General features: G+C 37.9%; 1 protein-coding gene across 7 annotated transcripts in view; it reads right to left on the bottom strand.

Moving 5' to 3' along the window:
* Positions 1-5109: 5109 nt before the first annotated feature.
* The window catches only part of PANK1 (pantothenate kinase 1), a 128153-nt gene continuing 113135 nt past the window's right edge, over positions 5110-20127 (bottom strand). For all 7 annotated transcript variants that reach the window (XM_058436226.1, XM_032137138.2, XM_032137114.2 and 4 more), the window contains 2 exons: positions 15962-16087; positions 5110-11753 (listed from right to left, as the gene is read on the bottom strand). In XM_058436226.1, the coding sequence (XP_058292209.1) occupies positions 11694-11753; positions 15962-16087 (186 nt within the window). In that variant the 3' untranslated portion in view covers positions 5110-11693. The remainder of the gene's footprint in view (positions 11754-15961; positions 16088-20127) is intronic.

The following is a 20127-nucleotide window of genomic DNA, read 5'->3' as shown; positions in this document are numbered from 1 at the left end:
TTTCTAATTTCTAAGTGTGGCTACATCTTCATAAAATTTCTCTCTATGGCCATTAAAATGGATTATGCCATAGATGAAATGGTCCTTAACATTCCATGGACAGAGACCCCTACAGGTTGATTTTGCTGAGATAATCTTCATAGTTAATTAGGGACCACAGAAGACTACCATGAGCAGCTGAGGTCAGACAGCAACTGTAGAAACACAGGCTAAAGGACACGAAGAATTGTGTAATTGACTAAATGTCCAGGGCACAGCCAACAAAACTCAATTGTTCTGGACAACCACACCATTTTCTCTACAGTTGCTGAAAGTTGTGTGGGTGGGATCTACAGATAATTGTCCCACTTCTCCATTTCATTTTGCCTGTCTAAACATTCCATAAATAACTACCTGATAAATTCATTGTTGATGTTGGCACATGAACAGACAGACAGAAAAGTGACTGCTCATTTTAAAATGTATAAAGCCAATATAAATAGTAATCAAATCTCAAAGGAGAATGCTTAAAAATGTTTAAAATTCACAATAATGTTTAATTTACCAAATTTCAACCCACCTATGGAGCTTAATTCAAAAATACTTTTGGCCTATATTTAAAATAAAGTGACATTTGACAAACTGTTCAAATATGAAACTTAAAAATATACTCTTCCTAAATAATAATTTTAATACAAACTCTACATTCACAACTTGTAGGATTAACTATCTCTTCCCCAATATGCCAAAAACACGTACACATCCAAATATGCACAGAGAATATGAATGCTAGAAAAGTTTAAGAATATATTATGAAAAAATATTTCATACGTCAGGATAAATAAGCTTGAGTAGTTAATGAAAAATAATTATTTTAAAGTTTAAGTTGTCTTTAAAATTAAATTAAATTTTACATATCTTTTCAAGATATATGAGAAGACATACACCATCTACCTCACTATGGAATGTGGTAAAACAAACATAATTTATAGCTGTGTCATGGCAGCCAAATGGCATAAATTCTTTAGATGTTGAACTTTGCTAAAATAGCAACAGCAAATTTCATGAACAAAATGAAGTGGAAGAGAAAAGAGAAGAACAATCTAATACAAAAACGGTCTAATTCTTTCTGGTTGTCTTATAGCCTAAGAGAAAATTTAAAACTCTCCTTAAGCTGTAACTGCAAAAAATTTAAAAAGAAAATCCATTTGTTAAAACAAATTAGGCAAATGGTATTGAGGCTACTTGAATTTATGTCACAGTGCCCTTAGTATTAACCACACTAACCGTGGGTCACACACATTTGACTAAATGTGCTTAGTGGTTGATTCTAGAAATGTCATAATTCAAGAAATGTACAAGGAAAAAAACTAGTGGAAAAGCAAAAGCAACAAGTGGAATATTTTACAAAATTGAAAATAATACCACACAGGTAAAAAAAAAAATCTAATTAACATATATAATTTCAGTTTTGTGCTATATTCCAATGGTTCTTTTCAGTCTTCTAATTTACATTGTTTTTTATATATTTCATTAATTTATAGGCATACTTTGGAGAAACTGCAACTTTGTTTTCAGACCAAGGCAATCAAGTCACACAAATTTGTTTCCCAGCAGATGTACATGTTATGTTTAGAATATACTATAGTCTGTTAAGTTTGCAATAGCATTGTCTTAAAAAATGTAGATACCTTAATTTCAAAAATACTTTACTGCCAAAAAATGCTAATAATCATCTGAGCCTTTAGCTAGTACTAATTATTTGCTGGTAGAGGGTCTTATCTCGATGTGTTTGGCTGCTGACTGATCAAGGTGGTGGTTGCTGAAGGTTGTGGCAATTTCTTAAAATAAGACAAAAATGAAGTTTGCCACATTTGTTGACTCTTTCTTTCACAAAAGATTTATCTGCAGCATGTAATGTCATTTAACGGCATTTTACCCACAACAGGACTCTCAAAATTGAGGTCAATCCTCTCCCACCCTGCCGATGCTTTATCATCTGAATTTAGGCAACATTCTAAATCCTTTTGTGTCCGGAATTGGTGGGTTCTTGGTCTCACTGACTTCAAGAATGAAGCCGTGGACCCTCGCGGTGAGTGTTAAAGGCTCTTAAGGTGGTGTGTCTGGAGTTGCTCGTTCCTTCTGATGTTCGGATGTGTTCGGGGTTTCTTCCTTCTGGTGGGTTCATGGTCTCGCTGGCTCAGGAGTGAAGCGCAGACCTTCATGGTGAGTGTTACAGCTCTTAAGGTGGCGCATCTGGAGTTGTCCATTCCTCCCAGTGGGCTCGTGGTCTCGCTGGCTTCAGGAGTGAAGCTGTAGACCTTTGCGGTGAGTGTTACAGCTCATAAAAGCAGTGTGGACCCAAAGAGTGAGCAGTAGCAAGATTTACTGCAAAGAGTGAAAGAACAATGCTTCCACGGTGTGGAAGGGGACCCGAGCCGGTTGCCACTGCTGGCTCGGGCAGCCTGCTTTTATTCTCTTATCTGGCCCCACCCACGTCCTGCTGACTGGTAGAGCCCAGTGGTCTGTTTTGACAGGGCGCTGATTGGTGTGTTTACAATCCCTGAGCTAGACATAAAGTTTCTCCACGTCCCCATCAGATCAGTTAGATACAGAGTATCGACATAAAGGTTCTCCAAGGCCCCACCAGAGCAGCTAGATACAGAGTGTCGATTGGTGCACTCACAAACCTCGAGCTAGACACAGGGTGCTGATTGGTGTGTTTACAAACCTTGAGCTAGATGCAGAGTGCCGATTGGTGTATTTACAATCCTTAAGCTAGACATAAAGGTTTTCCAAGGCCCTACCAGAGTAGCTAGATACAGAGTGTCAATTGATGCATTCACAGAGCCTGAGCTAGACACAGGGTGCTGATTGGTGTATTTACAATCCCTGAGCTAGACATAAAGGTTCTCCACATCTCCACCAGACTCAGGAGCCCAGCTGGCTTCACCCAGTGGATCCCGCACCGGCGATGCAGGTGGAGCTGTCTGCCAGTCCCGCGCCATGCGCTTGCAGTCCTCAGCCCTTGGGTGGTTGATGGGACTGGGTGCCATGGAGCAGGGGATGGTGCTCGTCGGGGAGGCTCGGGCTGCACAGGAGCCCACGGAGGGGGTGGGAGGCTCAGGCATGGCGGGCTGCAGTCCCGAGGCCTGCCCCGCGGGAAGGCAGCTAAAGCCCCGCGAGAAATCGAGCACAGCGCCGCTGGGCTGGCACAGCTGGGGGACCCAATACACCCTCCGCAGCCGCTGGCCAGGGTGCTAAGTCCCTCATTGCTCAGGCCGGCAGGGCCGGCTGGCTGCTCCAAGTGCGGGGCCCGCCAAGCCCACGCCCACCCGGAACTCCAGCTGGCCCACAAGCGTCGCAGGCAGCCTCAGTTCCCGCTCACGCCTCTCCCTCCACACCTCTCTGCAAGCTGAGGGAGTGGGCTCCGGCCTTGGCCAGCCCAGAAAGGGGCTCCCACAGTGCAGCAGTGGGCTGAAGGGCTTCTCAAGTGCCGCCAAAGTGGGAGCCTAGGCACAGGAGGCACCGAGAGTGCGCGAGGGCTGTGAGGACTACCAGGACGCTGTCACCTTTCACTTTGTTGTCATTTCAACAATGTTTACAGTATCTTCACCAGGGGTAGATTCCATCTCGAGAAACCACTTTCTTTGCTCATCCATGAGAAGCAACTCCTTATCCTTTCAAGTTCTATCATGAGACTGCAGAAATTCAGTCATCTCTTCTGGTTCCGCTTCTAATTCTAGTTCTCTTGCTATTTCTACCTCATCTTCAGTGACTTTCGCCACTGAAGTCTTGAACCCTCAAATTCATCCATGAGGGTTAGAATCCACTTCTTCCAAACTCCAGTTAATGTTTGGTATTTTGACCTCCATCCATGAATCACATATATTCTTAATGGCATCTAGAATAGTAAAACATTTCCAGACAGTTTTCAACTTCTTTTGCCTAGATCCATAAGAGGAATCACTATACATGGCAGCCATAGCCTTACAAAATGTATTTCTTAAATAATAAAACTTGAACATTGAAATTACTCCTTGATCTGTGGGCTGTAGAATGGATATTGGATTAGCAAGTAGGAAAACATTAATCTCCTTGTACATTTACCTCAGAGTTCCTGAGTGACTAGGTGCATTGTCAATGAAAGAAATCTTTCAAAAGGAATCTTTTTTCTGAGAAGCAGGTCTCAACAATGAACTTAAAATATTCGAGAAACCATGCTATAAATAGATGTGCTGTTATCCAAGCTTTGTTCTTCCATTTATAGAGCACAGGCAGAGGAGACTTAGTGTAAGTCTTAAGGGCCCTAGCATTTTCAGAATGGTTAATAAGCATTGGCTTCACCTTCAGGTCACCAGCTGCATGAGCCTGTAACAAGATAGTTGACCTGTCTTTTGAAGTTTTGAAAGTACACATTGACTTCTCATGTCTAGTTAGGAAAGTCCAAGGTGGTCTTTTCTTCTAACAGAAGGCTGTTTTGTCTACGTTGAGAATCTGTTGTTTAGTGTAACCACCTTCATCAATGATCTTTGCTACATTTTCTGGATAACTTACTGCTTCACCTTGTACTTTTATGTTATGGAGACAACTTCTGCTCTTAAACATCACGAACCAACCTCTGCTAGCTTCCAACTTTTCTACTGCCACTTTCTCACCTCTCTCAGACTTCAAAGAACTGAAGAGAATTAGAGCTTGGCTTTGGATTAGGCTTTGGCTTAAGGGAATGTTGTGCCTGGTTTGATCTTTTATCCAGACATAAAACTTTATATCAGCCATAAGGCTGTTTTGCTTTCTTATGATTTGTGTGTTCACTGGAGTGTACTTTTAATTTCCTTCAGGAACTTTTCCTTGTATTCATAACTTAGCTAACTGGCACAAGAGGCCTAGAGTTTAGCCTATTTCAGCTTTCAACATGCCTTCCTCACTAAGCTTAATCATTTCTAGTTTCTAATAAGTGAGAGATGTGTGATTTTTTCCTTTCACTTGGACACTTAGAGGCCATTGTAGAGTTTGTAAGTGGGCTAATTTCATCATTTTTGTGTCTCAGGGAATAGGGAGGCCTGAGGAGAGGGAGAGAGATAGGAGAACTGCAGGTCAGTGGAACAGTCAAAACACAACACATACCGATTAAGTTCAGTGTCTTACATTTGTGGCACCAGAAAACAATCACTGACCACAGATCACCAATTACAAATCACCATAACAATTATAATAATAAAGAAAAAGTTTGAAATATTGTAAGAATTATCAAAATGCAACAAAGAGACATGAAATGAGCACAAGCTGGGAAAACAGTATCAATAAATTTGCTCAAGGCAGAGTTGTCACAATCTTCAATTTGTAGAAAACACAGTATCAGCAAAGCACAATAAAACAACATATGCCTGTCATTCACATACAATTCAATTAATCCATTCAAAGTGTACAATTCAATGACTTTTAGTTGAATTGTGCAACCATCATTACAATGAATTTTAGTATATTTTCATCACCACAAAAGAAACCTCATACATATTAGCAGTACTCCTCATTTCTACCAAATTCTCAGCCCTAGGAGACCACTAATCTACTTTCTGTCTCTATGGACTTGGCTATTTTGGAGATCCCATATAAAGGGAATCATACAATACGTAGTCTTTTGTGACTAGTTTCTTTCACTTAGCATAATACTTTCAAGGTTCATTTGTGTTGTAATTCCTTTTTATGGCCAAATATTATTTCACTGTATAGAAGAAGTACACATTTTATTTATACATTCATATGTTGATAGACGTTAGGGAAATTTTAATTTTTTAGTTATTATGAGTAACTTTGCTAAGAATATGCTTCAACAAGTCATATGTGCATGTATATCTCCATTTCCTTTGGGTATATACATATCTGAGAGTGGAATTGCTAGATCATATGGTAATTCTATATTTAACTTTTTGAAGAACTGACAATTTCCCAAAGTGAGTGTATTATTTTGATATCCCAACACCAATGTATGAAGGTTCCTATTTCTCTATTATTGCCAAAATAATAGAACCATGCCTTCAGAATTCTGAAGAAAAATGGTATCTAACATAAAATTCTGTAGTCTGCCAAACTATCAACTAGGCATGAGAATAGAATAAAAATTTTTCTAAAAATTTTTAGATATGCAAATACTCAAACATTTTTATCTCCATCACCTTACCCTTGGGAAACTACCATGTTCACAATGATAAAATAAAATAAGAAAAAGGAAAACTTGTGTGCTGCTGTTTTCCACAGTCTTATGCAAGTATTTGACTTTTAAAACTATATGCATGTAAAATGTTGAATTTTTTAAAAAAATACTTAAATTTTAAAAGATGAACTCTTCTTATGGACTGGTTGAAAACTGTTTAGTGAAAACATTAACTGAAATCACCTCAATTAATTCTAATTTGGAATGTTTATTTACTTGATACAGTATTAAAAAAAGAGACAAAGACTTTTATACAAAATTCCTTTTTATTTTTGTATTGCAAGTGACGAATACTTGTAAACTAGCCTTTTGAAGTTGACTTTAAAAGGCTCGACATAAATGGTTACACTGAAGAGACACCTTTTGGAATGTGAAATAATTGAGCTTATCATGGGAATAGGTGTTTGTGGCTGGGTTTTTTAAAAACCCAGTGGTCAACACATTACAGATTTAAAAAGTATTAAATTTCAAACTTGTGCTGTGGAAACTATTAAATGACTCTGGTCATGACAAAATCATTAACAATAAAGATTCAAGTAAACAGTTCAAATAATATTGTCTCATTAAATGAGCAGGGGAAAAAAGGTGCATTACTAAATCAACATATTATTTTACGTGATAACTTTATTTTAAATACATATTACCTAAATTAAATATTCTAAGAAAAAGAAAAGTAGCTATCAGTTTCCCAAAAACATCTTTCATTTTCACTGAGGAGGTGGCAAGAATGAAAGCAAGGTGAGCCCATCATTCCTTGAAAGTTGAGGCCATGACTTAATCATACTTGCATTTTATGATCATCTGACTGAAGAAGTCTCTCTCCTCCCTCTCTATCCTATCACCCTATTTCTTTCCTTAATAGCAATTATCACTCCCTGATATTTTCTTGTTTATTTATGGGTTTATAAGCTTCAAGTTTATCTCCATTAACCAAATGTAAGCCTAATGAAAGCAGAGCTCCTGAAGTCTTGTTCACATCGGAATGCATCCTCAGTGCTACCCAATGCCTCTCAGATCACTGATATTTATTAAAAATTGAACAGATGAGCAAAAGAACGGGCAGCTGGTAGACCTAATAAACAATGTACACTAATGAAATCTTTTTCACAAATGTGGGGTCATCTTCTGATCACTGGGAGGAAAATTGCTTTCTAACAATTCTTTTGAGTGATAGTTTACGATGCTCCCAGTATTGAAACCTTCTTACTCACGGAATAGACTCATAGTGGGGTTGTAGCTATTAGTAGCCTGTGTCCTCTGAGAAAGTTCTCAAGAATTTTTATAACCATCCTACTTACAGCGAAAGCATGGTTCACTCTGCAGCTACTGCATGAGGTCTGGCACAATAGGAAAAAAAATGGAATAATGTTAGGTATTCAAAAGTACATAACTTGTTTACTCATTTACTTCAACAGGGCATTTTGCTTTACCGCTTTGAAACCTAATTATTTCTAGTTTCACTTTCCTTGGAACTCTGATGGCTCCACAGTGACTACGGAAAAGTCCACAACGTTAGCATGGAAGACAAGTCCTTCCACAGTTGGGCCAGCTTCCTCTTTCTCACTGCCTGGTTTCTCTCTCATGAACCGGGCTCTAGCTATAGCAAAGAGCTTCCAGTCCCTGAATAAGCCAAGTGGTTTCTTCCCTCAGCGCTTCTGCTCACCCAGCTCCCTCTGCTTGGAAAGCCCTCCCTTCCTCTCCACTTAGTGGTTCCTAATCTTTGGTTAAGACTTCACGAAACCTTCTCTAGCACCTTCTGGAGGACAAATGACCAACCTGTCTTCTGGGTAGAGGCCACTACCCTCACAGATTTCTTATAGGACCTGGCTCAAGGTTACTCTCAACACTGCATCTCCCACTGCTTTCTCTTTTTAACTCCAGACACTGGCTTCTTTGCAGTTTCTCAAATCCCTATTTTCATTTGCCAGGAGTGAAAAATATTTTCTCAGACATTTACAAAATGTGTTATCACCTCCATTCAACTCTCTGCTCAAAGGTCACTTCCTAGGAGAGGCTGTCTTTGACCACCCTGAGAAATTCCTCCCCTTCTCATTTTTCTGAATAGAACTACCCCTTCTTTAGCCTTTACACTACTTACTTTTTCTTTGTAGTACTGATCTAACATTATATATTTAGTAATGTATCTGTCTTCCCTTCTAGAATATAAGCTCTGTGATGGTGGATCTTTGTTCTGTTTACTGCTGTGAATGTGAATGAATGAATGATTGAATGGCACTTGTGGCACTTGATGACCGATGTTGGCTTGAGATTTTGCTGTCTTTCTCTGCAGGGGTTGTATCCTATGCATCTTAGTCTCCAGTTCCTTCCTGGCACAGAGTAACTTCTTAATATTCCTTCTATGACTGAACGACATCAAGTATACATTACCTATAACAATTGTTCCCAAAAAAGAGACTCTGAATCCATGTATACTGCATAAGGTGAAGAACACAACTATATTTCCACAATCCCTTTATCTAAAACTCAGGATCAGATGTGTTTCAAAATTCAGAATTTATTATTTATTTTTTTGAGACAGAGTCTCGCCCTGTCTCCCAGGCTGGAGTGCATTGATGCGATCTCGGCTCACTGCAAGCTCTGCCTCCCAGGTTCACGCCATTCTCCTGCCTCAGCCTCCCAAGTAGCTGGGACTACAGGTGCCCACCACCATGCCTGGCTTTTTGTATTTTCAGTAGAGATGGGGTTTCACCGTGTTAGCCACGATGGTCTCGATCTCCTGACCTCGTGATCTGCCTGCCTCGGGCTCCCAAAGTGCTGGGATTACAGGCGTGAGCCACCATACCCAGCCAATTCAGAATCATTTATTACTTAATGCCCCTGTCAGAGTCAGTATCCTGTTATCTAATGCATGAAAAGCTTTGCAACAAAACATGTGAAGAGCCCTACTACATGTGAGAAATAATGCTCAAGTCAGCTTTTGCTGCCAAGTGAGTTGTCAAGATAGATTTCCTAAGTATGGGATTTTGGAAGTGTGGACAAGGAGCTGTGGATATGTATTAGCATATGGAGATTGGTGAAACATCTCCATACTAACATGGGTTTCCCACAAGCCAGAAGCTTAAGAATTACTATTTAATAAATTAGTTTAAATAATTTATTTTTTCATTGTAGCTAACATTAATGAAGCATTTACTTTGTGTCAACCCCTGTGCTGAGCTCTTTAAATATGTATGTAAAACTATTATTTGTCCATTTTATAGGTGAGGAAACTATGGTTTAGAAAGAGGCTTAGCATATCTTTGAACTGGTAACTGACTAAGCTGGACCCAGACTGAAGATGCCTCACGATAAAAAGCCATGCTCTTACTTCATATTGCACAAGGTCAAAATTCTTTAGTCTTCCCAGTTTCTTTGTGATGTTGAGTCTAAGAAAAGTTTCTGTAATTCAAGTGAATGTGAAAATCCTCAGGCTACAAGATCTCTTTTGTAAAAAACATACTGGCTATATGTAGTCAACATTTAACTGATATTTGTATAATGGAATAATGTATTTTCTCAGCTACACCAATATTTTAAATGTTTGTAATGAGAGATCAAGTGATTTCAGATAATTAAAAAAAATACAGTCACACTAACTTGCCCTGATTTTCTTTGTAGAACCATGATCTGCAGAACCAAGGTCTGCTGTTATCTGATAGATGAGAATAGGAATAGAAGAGGCCATCAAAAGGCACTAATTATAAATAATATGTAGATATTTAACTTATCCTTTTCAAGAACACTTTAGCTGCCTGAATTTTTTTAAAGCCAGATAGAAGTTGATAAAATGTATTTGTGATGACCAAATTTTGAAACTCCTTTGGAATTATCAAATATAGCAGTGATAGTTGGCATTAAGGAGTCACTTGTATAGAAACAATAAAGCTCTATTTAAAAAATCTATGCATAGGGCTACAGCTTCACCTGAAGACAGTGTTTCGGACCACACCACACTCATGGGAAAGCCTCCAATTTTGAAATATAGAGTAGCAAAAACACAACACACAGTCATTTCATGATACAAAGCAGATACTATAAACATGAGAATTAAGAAATGAAAATAACACATACACTAAAAACGTCACAACAGAAACAAGCTTTATTTCAACCAGACAAGTGAATTCTTCAATTAACATCAACTTCTTCAAGACTTGAAGATATGGAAATTAAAGACGGTGCTCAGAAGGCAGAGAAAGGAAGATTGATCGTGGAGTAATTGTTCTGTCCTTCAAAAATCCCTTTCAACAATAAGCTCAATACACAAGATCATGGGATCTCATGCATCCCAATATATGTACATGACCCTCATTTGAAAGTTACCCATCAGTCTTAATGAAATCTTTCAAAAAGAAAAAATATGTAGATCAGTATAAATTATTTTTAATTTTAGAAACTGAGATTGAAGTACAGTTTTTAGTTTAAAATATTAAAAATGAAAAAAACTTTAACATTATTAAAGATGTGTTGTTACAAAGTTCCTAGATATATACATGTACAAAACAAATAGATATTACTGTCTGACACCTCAACCCATGACTTACCCTAAATCTCCTGATATGAACAATTAATCTACTAGGAGGCTTTTCCCAATAGGTTTCAAACTTCTTGCACAAAGATTTGCTGCCATTCATACTCTGTGCATGGATGAGGACATTTCATCACAGACTATTTCAACTTAATATAACCTAGCATAAAATAAATCCAATGAAACACTACATTTATAAGCGATAAGACAAACTTGCATATAATTTGCAACTTTTGCCAGACTCATTAAATTCATTAACACATTCAGTCTTCTCTTCATGGGCATTTTCAAGAGCTTTAGATCTTGTGCTTAACTTTGTATTGAGCTGGTCAGCACCTTCATTGATATGAACAATTATGTCAAAGAAAGGTTACAGGTAGGGGGAGGGAGATCATCTGAGGACAGAAAGAGAGGGAAGGACTCTCTTTTTTCATAAGACAACTAAACAGAAAAACAAGACAATAAAGGGTACAAAACAAATAACAAAAGTGTTCACAGTAAAACATGCCAGATTTGTAGTTTCATTTGAAACCAACAGCAAATCATGAAACGTCATGAAAAATATGAGTCAAGGTAAAATCTCCTAGAGTAATTACTAAATGAAGTTAAAATCACCACACTGATCAGTAAACCCCAGAAGAAAAATGAACAGCACTTACATATCAGGTCCTTCTTAAACATCAAACAACTTTTCAAAGTTAATGCATACAATTGGTAGGTTTGGCCACGCTGCACCATTTTTTTAAAAAAATACAGTATACAGAAAAAAAACCTTTTATATTACCCCGTTTTGAATCATTAGCTCAAAACCTAAGAGTAAAAGATCATCTGGAAGGATTTTAAATTATTTACAAATCCAGCAGGTTCATCTGCCATAATGGCTTGGCTTCCGTCCCAAAGCGACTTTCACCTTCTGCAGCAGCAATTTTTCAGTTCTCTGTCCTTTTGGGAGGCTGTTTCCTCCACTCCTCATCTCTATTTGTCATCAGTCATTTTGAACAGTTCCAACAGTGCCCCAACAGCTCCAAAATAACCCTATGAAAACAATACAAAACGATGATCTCTGAACCTTGGCCAAATACCTATTGTTTTTAATAATTCTAGGAATGCCACTAATGTAGATAAAAGAGAAATTTAAAACCTAAATTGTGTGTCACAAAACATAGCAGAATAATAACAACTATAATTTATTGGACACCTACTTATATATATTAAATAAATTCACACATGCAAGTGCTTAGAACTATGTCTGGCACATGTGTGCTAAGTGTGTGCCGGGGTTGTTAGTATTATAACTATTTCATCTTTATCTTTGTCATGGCAAAACTCTGATTATTATTTCACATATGAGAAATGGAAGGTAATAAAGTAAATTACCCTTGCAGGGTAACAGGTCTTGTACCAGGGCTCAACACCAAATCTGTCTGACTTTAAAGCTATATTTCATGGGAGAAAACCCTAAACTTCCCTCAGTAGCTCTTGCAAAGGCACTTAAATTAGTCCAAGCCTCACTTTGCCCATCTGTAAAATAAAAGACCATACATCTATGAGAATGAAAGGAACTAAAAAATATAAATTTTTAGAGAACTATGTGTTAGTTTGTTCAGGCTGCTATATATAACAAAGTACCCTAGATTTGGTGGCTTATAAACAATAGAAATTTGTTTCTCAAGTTCTAGAGGCTGGGAAGTCTAAAATCAAGGTGTCTGTTGAGGACCCATCTCTCATAGATAGCTGTCTTCACATTGTAATCTCACATGGCTGGATTATGTGGTGGAAGGGGCAAGGGAGCTCTCTTAGACCTTTCTATAAGGATGCTAATCCCATTCATGAAGGCTCAGCCCTCATGACTTAATCACCTCCCAAAGGCCATCTCCCAATACCATCACCTTGTAGATTAGGATTTCAACATAGACATTTGAAGTTGGTCAGGGAACAAATAATCAGTCCACAGCAATCTGTTTTCAAAAGGCAGGAGGCTCCATTCTTCTGGCACTTGCTGAACTCAATAGTTATAACTGCAGCAGTAGGTGTGAGTGTGGCAGGATGTGGATGGATCTTTGCCGCTGCTGCTGCTACTGCTATCAGCTCACATTTATTGAGGCCCCACTAATGCTAGAAGTTGTTCTCAGCACTTTACATGGATTTACTCATTTACCCATCACAATAACTCTATGAGACAAATATGATAATTGCCCCATTTTACAAACGCTAAAACAGAAATGGAGAGATAGAGTCATCGTCTAAGAGCTCACAGTCAGTAAAACGCAGTGTTCTTAACTACCTGGCTAGGCGACTTCTCTTAAGAGATGTCCAGTAACGTTAGTTGAATGAATGAGAAATTAAGTGAGGACTCCTAAGGCCAGGGCAGGTGACCAGAAAGCCACCATACCAGTGCTTCTCAAAAGTTGTCTCTCCATAGTATTCTCTAGTAAGGCCCGCGTAAGCCAGAGTGAATTTAAGAATGTAGAGAATTTTCTGAGGAACACATTATGAGGGCTACAAGAATACCCCATTTTCACTGGCCATAGAGACTGAGTTATGATATAGGGTACCAAACCAAAGCCAGAGTCCACAGAGGCTTAGGATTGTACAGGGTGATACAGGCGACTACATTTTTAACTACAGAAGTGAGTTTCCCAAAAATGTTGGATTTTATTTCCTATCTTACCACCTAACTTCCCACCTGATGTTATAGAAGACTTTTTATCCCTGACAGTTTCCAGGCTTTGTTGTCCGCATTAGGCCAAGAAGATCTGGACTTACGGTTACCAGATAAGACACAGATAAATGGCAGATAAAATAACTAGGCACCCTGTATTTTTTATTGCTAAAAATGGCAACTCTATCTGGACTAGAACAGGAGTTTTCTTTTTCCTTTTTCATTGTTTTTTTTAAAGGCTGAGATGGTTTTTTCTTTTTCAAACAAAACCTTACATGGAAACTCCATAAATAATCAGATATTCTGGCTGTGGAGGGTAGAGAGTAGAGGTTCTTGGACCTCATTCCCCCTCACTCAATGCCTAAAGCCTGCTTTAAAAACAAGAGCTTTCTTTAGTATGAATTTCTATCATTGGGCCTTAACTATTTAGTATTTAAGTACCTGTTTCATATGCTTTAATAAAACAAAATACAGGCATAGAGAGTTCTAAATAACTCTAAATGCATTGGTAACTTCTTAAATAAATAGTTCAGTTTGAAGATGAGAAAAAAATGGCACAGTAGTTATTCATTACAATTGAAATTGACAATACCAGCTCTCCCAATGTTTTTCTGCTGCAGTGTATACAAGAGATTAGATACCTCCAGCGATAGCTCATTACAGCACTGCAGCAATGATTTTAAAGGAGGTGACAGAGGAAGTGGAAGAGAGAGGGGACCCCACTTTTTGGTTTATAGTATGGTAGAAACTCCAAGTAAGGGGGCTGGGGCGGCTCATGCCTGTAATCCCAGCACTTTGGGACGCTGAGGCGGGTGGATTACCTGAGGTCGGGAGTTCAAGACCATCCTGGCCAACATGGTGAAACCCTCTACTAAAAATATGAAAATTAGCCGGGTGTGGTGGCACACGTCTGTAATCCCAGCTACTTGGGAGGCTGAGGCTCGAGAATTGCTTGAACTTGGGAGGCGGAGGTAGCAGTGAGCCGAGATTGCACCACTGCACTCCAGCCTGGGTGACAGAGGGAGACTCTGTCTCAAAAAAAAAAAAAAAAAAAAAAAAAGAAACTCCAAGTAAGGGACTCTGAATTTACTGACACTCTCCATTTCCTTTGTAAAGAGGTTCACTAATGGTCAGGTACACTGACCTCTCAAGGCCAATAAGCTACTCTTAGTAGCCCAAGCACTTCTGTTCTTACCAGCTGAATTGCTTACTTGCCAAGAGTTAGCTGTGTTTATCCTTAAATTTGTTTATGACAGGTTGATTGTAATGTAATAATCTAGTTTAACTATATACCACCTAAATCAATAAAAAGAGCACAAATTGATGGTCAGTTCTGTGAAAATTCAATTAAATTCTTGAGAAATATTGAAAAAGGTAGTCAGAAATAATTGCTATCTACTTAGGTGGATGCCACAACATGAAAGAGAGAGAAAAAAACCTGTAAGAATTCTGCAACCAACTTGCTTCATAAGTATCTTTAACTTCTTAATCCACTTTAAGGAAACAAACTGGAAATCAAAGGAGGTGCATAATATTGTAGATTATGAAAGAAAGATAACTACAGGACTCCAATCGGCAGAAACCATGCTCAAAAATAGGCGTTGGTCTCACATCAAAAGATTGGTAAGTAAGTGCACATTTACACATTTTAAGGTATAATAAAATGGTTGAAGAAAGCTTTTTTTAATGATTACTCATTTTATCTGACTTTAAAGCTTTTTAAAAATGTTATTATAAATTGGCAACTTATAATCTTATATATTTATGGGGTACAAAGTGAGGTTATGATTTATGAACACAATGTGAAATAATTAAAGCAAGCTAATTAACATGTATGTAACTTCAAATACTTAGATTTCTTTGGTGAGAACATTTGAAATTTACAAGTTTGAAATGTACATTCCCATTTCCCCTACCCCCCAGCCTCTGTAACCACCATTCTACTCTCTGCTTCTATGCGTTTGATTGTTTTAGATTCCACAAATAAGTGAGAACATGTAGTATTTGTCTTTCTGTGCCTGGCTTATCTTAGCATTCTGTTTTCCAATTCCATCCATGTTGTTGCAAATTACAGAATTTCTTTTTAAGTGCTGAATAGCATTCCATTGTGTATATGTACCACATTAAAAAAAAATCCATTCATCTGCTGATAGACACTTAGGATAATTCCATAACCTAGTTATTGTGAGTAGTGCTGCAATAAACATGGGAGTGCAGACATCTCTTCGACATACTGATTTTAAATCTTTTGGGTAAATACTCAGAGGTGGAACTGCTGGATCATATGGTAATTTTATTTTTAGTTTTTTTGAAACTTCCATGCAGTTTTCTATAATGACTGTCCTAATTTACATTTCCAGTGACTTTTTAAAAAATTAAATTAACCAACTATCAGTCCTGGTTGTTGGATAAGAACGCTTCCATTTTATATATGCTTTTTTCTTATCCTTTGTGTAAATGCAAAGTGTAAATGGCAACTTTTCTACTTGACCAATTTAAAAAGCTAAGAGACCTGCTGATATGTTAGCCAAACCAAAATATACTCCACATATGACAGTAAGTCTATGCAAGCTCAACCTACCTCATGTTCCAAAAACAGAGCTTTTAGTTGTCCTTTGGACCAAAAATCCATGGCATATGCTAGCAGCTTCATGGAGACCATATTGATTCTGAGAAAATTTCCAACAAACACAACTCTGTCTATATTCTGGAAAAAATATTAAAGAAAACAACTGAATCATGGCATAAAAATAGCATTTGGCAAAGACCCAATGTTCTGTATGTCTCTGTACAGAACCTTGAAGAGTGAATTTTCCTTGTTTTTTTTGGTGGAATTATTTCAACATCGCCAAAATGAAGTTAAACGAACCTTATAGTGCATTCCACAAGAACAAGAGGCTGAGATTTTTGTTGGGCAAGGCAGAAACTGATATTGGACTTATTTGCAGGTGTTATGTCAGACTGCCTTACATCTGACATGAAATTAAGCTCCCAAAACAAACACATATATACAATTTTTTTTTTTTTTTTTTTTTGAGACGGAGTCTCGCTCTGTCGCCCAGGCTGGAGTGCAGTGGCGCAATCTCGGCTCACTGCAAGCTCCGCCTCCCGGGTTCACGCCATTCTCCTGCCTCAGCCTCTCCGAGTAGCTGGGACTGCAGGCGCCCGCCACCACGCCCGGCTAATTTTTTTGTATTTTTAGTAGAGACGGGGTTTCACCGTGGTCTCAATCTCCTGACCTCGTGATCCGCCTGCCTCGGCCTCCCAAAGTGCTGGGATTACAAGCGTGAGCCACCGCGCCCGGCCACATATTTACAATTTTAACTGGAGTTCAAGTTCAGCTAAATTTTCATGTGTAATACCTCAATCCCCCAACTTCTAGGTATAAAATACTCTTATAACCAACTCACAAATAAAATGGCTATGGTATGGTTTATTTGTGTAATGAATAATGCTCAATTTGTTCTGTGCTGGACACTAGAAATACAAAGAAGAAAGAATACTCAGTCTCTGCCCTCAGGATATATGGTGGAATATCCTGTTTGGCCAACACATGAGTTAAAATATGATAACAAAAAATACTCTATTTTTGTCATCAAAGATGTGGCTTTGCATTCTGAACATACACTTATGAACATTCCTCTCCTATTCTGCTCATGCAGACATGCTTCCAATCCCGTAAGCTTCCAGCTCTAGTGCACTCGTTATACTTCCCACTCCCCTAGATATTTCTTAAGCTCAAACCGGAGCTCAGCCTGTCCACCATGCAGAGGCTGCTCACCACTCACTCACTCACTCAGAGCCAGTTGCTATGGTCACTCATATCAAAGGCAAGAGAGTCTTTGAAGCTGGTATTATTTTCTGCTTAGTCTATCAAGAGTAATCAGGGTCTGGGAACATCACCTTTTAACTGCCTCAAGTTTTAACAATGAATGTTCATGAACCCATTAGCCACTGAAAATTTTCCGTGGGTAGAGGAGTGGAGGTAGTTTTAATAAATTTTCATAAAAAAAAAAAAAAAAAAAAAACTAGCCACAAATCACCCAAACTAAGAGGGGACAAGGAACACTCTAAGAAACTCAGACTAAAAAGAAATTTAATTAAATTGAGGAGTTTTGCCCTTTCTCCCAAAATAAGGGAATCCAAGGGAGGATTTGCTCAAAGCCCAGTCCTGCATTACCCTAATAGAAAGTCAGAAGGAGTAGAAGTGGCATTAAAACTGGAAGAGCATTCCATGTTTCAAATAAATTCCAGGTGGGTAAAAGATGTTCAAAAAGAAAAAAAAGAAAAGAAAGAAAGAAAAGAAAAAGAGATAGGGAAAAATATGGAAGAACTGGAAAAAAATGTTGAAGTAGAAAATGCATAATAAAGGAAATCATTTCAAAATAATTGCTACATTTACTTTAAAAACTTTTATTTGGGGAAAAACATCACCACAAACAAATCCAAATGGGAAGCAATAAATGGAAAATATTATGAGTACATTTCACATAAAATGGATTTGTTACTTAATTGATAAAGTTCCATAAATCAATAAGAAAAAAAGGCCAACAACCCAATAGAGTAATGAGTAAATAATATTAATAGTTAATCCCAAAATAAGGTATAATTTTTAACCTATTACATTGAAAAAAATCAAAAAGTTTGATAACTCTGTGGAGAAACTTGTACTCTTATAACCTTGCTTGGTGGGAATATAAATTAGAACCACCTTTATGGAGGGAACTTTGTATCTGTTAATATTACAATCAACATATCCTATAACTCAGCAAGTTCCCTTCTAGGAATTTATCCTATTGATATACTCACATGTAGGCAAAATAATATACATGTGTATACATATATGTGTGTATACCATATACAAATACACTGTGAATTTTTAAATAATAGTAAAAGACTGGAAAAACCTAAATATCATCAGGAAATTGAACAAATCAATAACAGCATATCTATATGTTAAAATGCTATATGGCCATTAAAAATGAAGCAATTTAAAATATACTGATATGATCAATTTCAAGATGCATTATTACGTCAAAAAGCAAAAGGCAGTATTTTTAGAGGTGCTTATTAAAATATATAGGGTAGACTGATATAATATCTGGGATTTGTTTTCTAGTATTTTAGCAAAAAAGAGAGAAGAAGGAGAGAGGACCAGAGGGAGGAGGAAGAAGAAAATATAGAGAAAGCATGTGTAGTGAAGCCTTAATGATTGCAGAATCTGCACTGATGGATATACAGAGGTTCTTTATATGGTTCTCTCTGCTTTACATATGTTTATGAATTTTCTTAATAAAAAGCTGATAAAGCAAGATGTAGAATAGTATATGGAGAGTGAATTGTATAGCATATAATCATATTTCAATAAAGCTATTATTTTGTAAAAAAGGTAGAGTTTGCTACCTTTGGAAAGATAAATGTATCCTATGTTATATACAATAAAAACAAAAGATTGTAATACATACAATAAAAACAAACAAAAAAACCCTAAAAACAATGGCAGCCTCTACTGAGGTTAACATTGAAAGACAGAAGTGGAAATGGTGACTCACTTCTTTGTGTATCCTTCTAATGTCTTAGAAGTCTGTATTATGTGTTTGTATTATCTATTCAAAAATTTGAATCAGAAAATTTAAAATTGATGGGGAAGCATTTCACAGCATCTCAAGAATCACGGCAAAAATGCTTTAGATTTGGTAAATGTGGTGTCCCTCAATGAAATGGCTGAAATCAAAGGTTTTCAATTCAGTGACTCCAGAGAGCAAAGCAAGGACTGAGGGACTTGGTAGCTGCTCTTGCGGGGAAATGCAACACTGCCAGTCACTGGTGCGGCCACTGGGAGTCTGCACTGACTAGACACCCTCTGGTAGAGCCTTGGCCCCAAGGCGACTGGTGATTCTCTTCACTCGTTCAGCCCCACAGAAACACATAAAATAGTTGCTCAAACCAGTATATAACATGGCTACATTTTCAAATTGGCACTCGCTCTACTCCACCAATCAATAATATTTAAATTGAAATCAAAAGTGAAAAGTAAAGTCAGTTGCTCTCTCCCAAAGGGATTCTGATGCCTGTGAAAAGACCTGCTGACCTGCTGGCTCACTCCAGCCAAAAGCACAAGAAGCCAGCTCTGTGGAAAGTAGGGGAAAGGGCATCTATTGCTCTGTGGGGCAAGGGGTGTTACCAGTTGACCTTTGAGAGCCCATGAGTACAGCCAACTACACACATACTGTTCTTGGGGCTTGTTTCGTTACTTGGAAAAATTCCCTTTAAAGGTTAATGTCAAGAAATAAACTCTGTCACATTGAGTCCCATGACTCAAGTGGACTTTGAAAAAACATCTCTGGAATGCTCTTTTCTCTGAGTATCAGCCTCCCATTTAAACTCCGTCTGAACTGAGGGCTTCCAAAAAGGTATGTCGCTGATCTGCAGGCCAGTAACATACTCTGTTCAGTGTTATGCAAGGAGAGTATGTTTTTTGTCAACCCAGAACTCAAAGGCAGGGCTAACACCCATGTATCATAAAGACTGCCTCATACACTAACATTCAACTATTCAACTGGGAGGGGGCTCAAGGGGCTTTCTGAGTAACTATAATGTTCTATTTCTTGATCTGAGTGATGGCTACACAGGGGTGCTTGTGTGTGTAAATTAAACTGTAAGCTTATAATTTGAGCCTTCTTCTGTATGTATGTCACCTATTAAAAGCTGTATTTATAAAAACTCCATTACAGATCTACTGTGGTT

Source organism: Hylobates moloch, unplaced genomic scaffold, assembly GCF_009828535.3.
Source record: "Hylobates moloch isolate HMO894 unplaced genomic scaffold, HMol_V3 SCAFFOLD_3, whole genome shotgun sequence".
NCBI lineage: Eukaryota > Metazoa > Chordata > Mammalia > Primates > Hylobatidae > Hylobates > Hylobates moloch.
Note: the sequence above shows the minus strand (reverse complement) of the source record. Positions and strands in the feature narration are given on the sequence as shown.